Genomic DNA, 7089 nt, shown 5'->3' on the forward strand with positions numbered 1-7089 from the left:
AAATGGAGCGACGGAGAATCTGGAACCGAAAGCTTTCTCTTTGCAACATTGCCAAGACTACAGTCGCCCTCCAGCAAAGCTCATCCAGGTCAAAAGCAAGCACTTCTTGAAGGAAGATCTAGCAAGCTTGCACACATTTCCGGAGTGGGCAGTGGGCGGAGGAAAAAGATGTAGGGCGTTGTGAAACCGAAGCTGGAATTCATTTTGTTCCTCTTGGAGAATTTTGTGTTTTTTATTCCTACATAATATCGTCACATCTGAAGCGTCTCTGGGTTCCAGATGAACCGAGTTTGCCGAAACGAGGGTGCCGAAGGATCTGTTGATTTGAAGGCTGCCAACTCGACCGTCTCCATGAACGTCTCCATTTAAAGTTGCAGGGTGGCTCCTGCAACCCTTCCCGCGATGGGTTGATGGAGCGCATGGGTTATATGTGCAGCGGGCTCCTGATGCGCCTCAAGAGAGGAATGCTGGACGAATTCAGGACGACCGTGCAGCCAGGTTCCACCTGTGAACTGTTCCCGCGCGGAGAGCAGCACAGAAGTTGGCTTTGAGTCTTAAGGGAGAGAGACCTGTAGTCCCTTTTGGAGCTTTCCTCTGCCGTGCGTCCTGGCCCTGTGCCCCACCTCTGACACCCACGTCTGCCATGGGGAAACCGAACACGCTTGTTACAGAACCTGGCGAAAAATCAGGGTTCCGATTTTTCCGATAACAATGCGTAATGACAGTCCCTCTGCAGGCGCCTGTACCAACATGCGGCCATTGGGGGTGAACCTGATGCGCCTTGCCAGGGAGCGGGACCAGGAGGCGTGGTCCGCCCTGCTGTCTTCGCGGCTACCCTGTGTGCATTAAAGCAGGGCGGTGTTGCGAAGCCTAACTTGTACTCTCGGCGACGAATGACCTGTTAAAACGCCAGAGTGCTTTGCTCTCCGAGCGGGTTGAACAATAAACGGATTTGATTGTCTTTCCCTCCCGCTGACGGTAAAGCCGTTGCTTCCCTTTCCTTTGTGAATGTACCATTTCTCTTTCCTATTCTGCCTCCGAAAGGGTTTTTATTGCCCCAATTAGGCTTGCTCCCCCCCATTTTGTCTCCAAAGATGCCACCGCAGGGCCATCGTAAAGGATGTGCGAAGAGCCTCCTTTTTCTCCCCCCTCCTGTGAATTTCTTTTGTCTCGGGGAAAAGGAGTGAAAATTCCCCAAAGGACGAGGAAGAAGGGAGGGGGAGAGAGAAAATAACAGCTGGAGAATCCCAGTCCAACCGGCCTTGAAAAGAGAACCGCGCGCCGGTCTGAAAGGTTTGTTGTGTTCCTTGCAAGCCACCCGCTGTGATTTAATACTTAAAATTAAAGTGTTTTGAATAGGAAACCAGGGCATGGAGTCTCTCCCCAGTGTGAACAGGTGGTAAAAAATGATAATAATTACAGCTGTTCTCTTGAGCATTTTGCAGAGCAGGGGGTGGGGGTGGATCGGGAACTCCCCTGGCGCTTAGAGGAGCTCCCGTGGGGGGGGGCAGAGATTACACTGCCCGCCCGTTGTGCAAGGGGGTTCCCTCCCCCAGAGGGAACCCCCTTGTTATCGCTGATCGCAGGTTAGAGATTACAAGGGGATTCCTCTACCCGCCTTCGCTGAAACTCCTTGCTAGCCTCCAGGACCGGGGGTGGGCTTCCGGGACAGGGGCGGATCCTGCATCAGGAGCCCAACCCGCTGAAAGCCAGCTGGGTGACTTCCGCAGGCCGCCAGTGACCCACCCATGCTGTCGAAGGAGCACACGCTTGAAACGCCCGCACACAGATTAACATGCCTGTTTCAACCCTGAAGGACATCATTGCCTCCCTTTCTGGGGATTGAGATGGTTCTGGGATCCTATATCCATCTCACGCGGCCTCTGGGGCAAACCGCTCGGTGGTATCTTTGGGTCCGCCTCTTCCTGCATGCAAATCAATCTTTCTGGAACAGCCTAAAATAAAGAACATTGGGGTGGCTCCTGCCTTCCCCCATTGGGACTGAGGCATCCAGCTAGGAGATGAGATGTTTGATACATCAAGGGGTTCCTGCGTCCTTATCCAGTAGGCTAAATTGTTAGGGAAGGACTGAGGCTTAGTGGTAGAGCTCTTCCTTTGCAGGCAAAAGGCACCAGGTTCAAATCCTGGCCATCTCCAGTTAAAACAGGGATGGGGAACATGCAGCCTTCCAGATGTTCTCGGACTGCACCTGCCATCATCCTTCACCATTGCAGCCCGACAACATCTGGAGGGTCCAGTCAGCTGACTTCCATCTCAGACGTTTAGTCCAAAACCTTTAATCGAAACGACGGTTGTACAAGGATCTCAAAAAGCCAACGGCTGGTCAAATGCGAACATTTTAGTACCGCCTCCCCGCCCAGAGAGGCAGGACTACAACTCCCACAATCCTCAGCCAGTATGGCTGGGGATTGTGGGAGTTGTAGTCCTGCCCCTCAAGGGCAGAGCCCTGGGTGGGGGAGAAGGCTGTTTTCGTAGAACAATCTTTATTAAAGCTTTCGATATAACACTTCAAGGCACAATGTTAACAGTTGGAACAGCGAGGCCCGTGCCCACGCCACAGGACCAACACCCCGAACTTCCGCCCCCGATAAGGCATGAAGACACGTGGCTTTTCAAGCCAGCATTTCGGCGGACGGTTGCTGGAGAATTCTCCCCGTGGAACAACGAGATCCTCCCTTCCGTTTTCTCTCCCAGAAGCTGTCCGCAAGCTGGAGAGCACCGAGGCCGCTAACCCGAGAGGCCGCTACCATCGACCGGCAACATTTCCAAGGGGGTCGCTCCGTAACGGGATCGTGGCCTCTTTGTACGAGGTCAGGCAACGAGCAGGGCCTTTGTGCAGGAGCTCCGCCTCCCGAGTCAGAAGCTCGTTGGCATTACAGGAAGCCACCGGCGGTCTGTTTGACCCTCGCTCGGGCTCGCTCAGCGCTCACACGGCGCTGCCGTCCTCCCGGGGATACAGCTTTTCCCACGCCACGAGGCGGCAGGCGCAGAAGAAGCCCCAGAGGTTGAGGAAGACACCCCGGTCGAAAGGGTTCTCCGCCTCGCAGCGTCTCAGGTAGGAGATGCGATGGCGGGACATGAACTCCCAGGTGGTGGTGTTGCAGGAGACCAGGTAGAGGTGCGAAGCCAGCAGGAGGACCGCCACCAGCGTGGAGACAGCCATCACCAGGAAGGCCAGGAGCAGGAGGAGGTTGTGCTGGAGCCACGCCCAGGACAGCTGCCCAAACTTAAGGCCGGACCTTTGGAGAGGAGGGGAAGGAGAAGCCGTTGGACTCGTTCCTGGAATGCCACTGCTAACCCTCTACATTGCACTTTCAAACGTTTCACGTGCATTCGCCTTTTAATCCTTACAAAACTTTGTAATACGGGGTTGGGGAGCATCAGGACCGTGGGCCAAATGTGGCCCCCTGAAGTTCTCAAGGGCCACGCCCGGTTCTCTTGGCTCCACCCCCTTTCCCCCATCCACCAATCATTCCCCAGCTTTCGTGCAGCATCCCCCCCCCCCATTATGAATGGCTGACAAAAGCCTCTCTGGATAAAAACGTCTTTGAGGGAGGACAACAAAAATGGAGCTACTGTTGTCTCCCTTGGCGAGGAATTCCAGTGTCGGGGGGCTAACACCAAGAAGGCCGCCTTCTGCCATCATGTCACGCTAGCTATCTGAGCAGCGTTGTGAGCGGCTCAGGAGAGCCAAACATCATTGGTTATGGTTTAATTTACTTTTGCTCTTCGACTTGGTGGGAGTGTGCCCCACCATGTCTTTCTAGGGTCTCCAGCCGGGCACCAGTGAGGACCTTCCTGTTTTTTTTATTTAATTCCTTAAGATTTCTTTTTTCTCTCACCACTTTGCCTTCTGCGAGACCGGCGATGCCCAGCACGACAGCCATTTTGCAAAGGGCCGTGGCAGCCATTTTGCGAGAGCACCCACGGCACTCCCTCAAAATCCCAAATGCGCCCGCCGAAATGGATTGTGTGCGTGTGTGTGTGTGTGTGTGTGTTGGAAACGACACACCTGATTTCACATCACCTACCAAGCCGCCGGAAGAGCCCACAGCAGAACCGCGAGCTGAACAGCCAAGTAGACGAGGAAGAGGGCGTGATTCCTCTCCCCGACGCAGTTCTCGATCCAGGGGCAGTGGTGGTCGTAGCGGCGGACACAGTGCTGGCAGGCCTGGCAGTGTTTTGCCCGCATCGGCTGCTATAAGAAGCAAAGAGCAAAAAGCGTTGCTTCTTGCGGTTCCATTTTGCAGGCCCCTTTCACAGGTCACGGCAGAAGGAGGGCCCGCAAGTGGAACACCACCGGGGGTGTGTATCTACCCATCCCTAAGCTCTGGGGTCTCTTCTTCAAGGCGAACAGCATCCCCCACCCCGGAGCGGCGTACCTTAAGCATGCAGTAACCACAGCGTCGGAGACGAAGGGTTGAGTCTTGCTGAGATATCATCACTTGCTGTTCTTCGCTCAGCAATTCCTACCGGCAACAACAATAAAAGCTAGTTGTAGAAAAAGGCAGTGAGAGGGGGAGATTTAATCAGAGAATTGTAGAGTTGGAAGGGACCGCAAGGGTTGTCTAGTCCAACCCTCTGCAGTGTGCAGGAAAACCAATCAAACTATCCGAGAAGGGTGGCTGTCCAGCCTCTTCTGAAAAACCTCCAGAAATGGCGAACCCACAACCTCCACAGGTAGACTGTTCTTTTGTTGTGCAGGTCTTACCGTCAGGAAGTTCCTCCTTATATTTAATCTAGGTATCCGTAAGTTATACCCATTATTTGGGGTCCTACTTTCTGTGGCCATGGAAAATAATCCTTGAGCATCTTCCTTGCGGCAGCCTTTTATGTCCCTGAACCTGCTCACCTGTCTCCCTTCAGTCTCCTTTTCTCCAGACTGAACACCCCAAGTTCCTTCAGCCTGTCCTCGTAGGGCCTGCAGCATCTCTGTCGGCCTCCTCTGAACCTGTTCTAACCTGTCCATGTCCTTCTGGAAATGGGTTGCCCAGAATCGTACAAAAGACTCCAGCTGTGGTCTCACCCGTGTCGAGAAGAGAGGGGAAAGGACTTCACGCATCTTGGGTACAATGCTGCTTCTAATGCAGCCCAAAACTGCATTAGCCCTTCTAGTGGTTATTTCACACGGCTGACTCCTGGGCAGCTTTGCTGCTTAAAAGAAGCATTAACTGTATCGCACTGCTAGCAATTAGACGGATTAGACAAACTGTTAATGAAGAGACGTTGAGGCATCCCATAGACGCGAAAGAAACGTTCTTTCCTGAATGAGATTTCATTTATTTATTGCATTTCTATACCGCCCAATAGCTGAAACTCTCTGGGCAGCTCACAAAAATTAAAACCACGAAGTACAACCCTAAAGTATAAAACTTAAGCCACAATATAAAAACCACGATATAAAAGTCAAATGTAAAAATACAACCGGAATAAAACCAAGCAGAAATTTAAAATGCAAATCCACCTATTTAAAAGACGTCTGCTGCCTAAGATCCACAGGTGCGGCAGGTATGGGCGGCAAAGCAGCCATTTTGTGGCGGCGCCCACAGCGGTTTCTCAAATTTCCAAACGTGCGCACAGGTCCCCCCCCCCAAAACGGTTGGAGGCCTCTGCCCTAGAGAGTTACAGGAGAAAACGTACCCCCTCATCCTCGTCCTGTTCCACATAGCCCGGATCCATGAAAGAGACCACAAAGTAGAGCGAGACGGAGCAGAGGACCAAGCAGCTGAACAGCAGCGGTGGAAGCAGTTCCCCCTGCAAGACCTGCTGGCGCAAATCTGAGGAGCGAGAAGGCAAACGCTATATCAGGAGAAATGTACCGATATACAGCTGTGGCACAGCCTCCGGCCCCCCAGGGCAACCGACCATGACACCACCAACACAGGCAGAGATGGGGCAGGAGGCGGAGGCTTCTCCGTGGTGGCTCCCTGTCTCGCCGGTGCCATCGCTGTTACCCTTTCGGTGCCGGTCCAGTAGTTTTTGTCTGTACTCCCTCATTTTACCCTCATGACAACCATGCGAGGGAGGCTTGGCAGAGAAAGAGAGAGAGAGAGAGAGGGAGGGAGGGGCAGGCCCAAGTATCCCTCTTTTTGCACAGTGTGTAAACGGCCACCCGAACGAAAGCAATTCACTCAAGACGGCGTAGTGAGTTTCAGGGCAGGGTGGGGATTTGAACCCAGGACTCTCTGGTCCTTGCCTGGGCCGCTGATTTCTCTCTGTCTCTGTCTTTCTCTTTGAGGCAGCCTTCCCCAAGCTGGTGATCCATCATCTCCTGGAGCATGCCCTCAGAGGAGGGCAACCACGATGATCAGGGGTCTGGAAACAAAGCCCTATGAAGAGAGACTGAAAGAACTGGGCAGGTTTAGCCTGGAGAAGAGAAGATGGAGGGGAGACATGAGAGCACTCTTCAAATACTTGAAAGGTTGTCACACAGAGGAGGGCCAGGATCTCTTCTCCATCCTCCCAGAGTGCAGGACACGGAATAACGGGCTCAAGTTAAAGGAAGCCAGATTCCAGCTGGACATCAGGAAAAACTTCCTGACTGATAGAGCAGTCCGACAATGGAATCAGTTCCCTAGGGAGGTGGTGGGCTCTCCCACCCTAGAGGCCTTCAAGAGGCAGTTGGACAGGCATCTGTCAGGGATGCTTTAGGGTGGATTCCTGCATTGAGCAGGGGGTTGGACTAGATGGCCTTGTAGGCCCCTTCCAACTCTGCTATTCTATGATTCTATGCTGGTAGGGATGCATGGGAGTTGGAGTCCAAAACAAGGGGAGGGCACACAGTTGAGGAAGGCAGAATTTTGGGGGTTGGAGGGGATGGCTCACCTGTAGGGTGCAGGAAAAGGCCCACGGTGATGCCCCCGCTGAGCCCCATCTGAGCTGCCCGTACCAGCCAGCCGCCGCTGCCTGCCTGTGCTCGCATCCTCCGCCCGGAGTAACAGAGACCACACACCCCGCACTGCTACTAAGTTGCCAAGTGCGGAAGTGCTGGAGCCCCGCCCACTCCTAGGAGGGAGAGAGGTGATTGGATCACCTAAGCGAGCCGAGGGCGTGCCCAGCTGAGGCATG

The 7089-nt window shown here is 53.7% G+C and overlaps 1 protein-coding gene across 2 annotated transcripts; it reads right to left on the reverse strand.

The window, feature by feature from the left end:
- Positions 1-2487: 2487 nt before the first annotated feature.
- ZDHHC12 (zinc finger DHHC-type palmitoyltransferase 12) lies at positions 2488-6969 on the reverse strand. 2 transcript variants are annotated; one of them, XM_063144624.1, is made up of 5 exons: positions 6847-6969; positions 5662-5798; positions 4404-4490; positions 4053-4216; positions 2488-3260 (listed from the first exon to the last, which is right to left on the reverse strand). In XM_063144624.1, exons 1-5 carry the CDS (start codon positions 6941-6943, stop codon positions 2948-2950), a joined length of 798 nt encoding a protein of 265 aa, XP_063000694.1. In that variant the 5' UTR covers positions 6944-6969; the 3' UTR covers positions 2488-2947. The 2 variants fall into 2 exon arrangements, with proteins under 2 accessions (XP_063000694.1, XP_063000693.1); XM_063144623.1 differs by having other exon boundaries at positions 4053-4219.
- Positions 6970-7089: the final 120 nt, after the last annotated feature.

This window comes from Elgaria multicarinata, chromosome 19, assembly GCF_023053635.1.
Source record: "Elgaria multicarinata webbii isolate HBS135686 ecotype San Diego chromosome 19, rElgMul1.1.pri, whole genome shotgun sequence".
Lineage (NCBI taxonomy): Eukaryota > Metazoa > Chordata > Lepidosauria > Squamata > Anguidae > Elgaria > Elgaria multicarinata.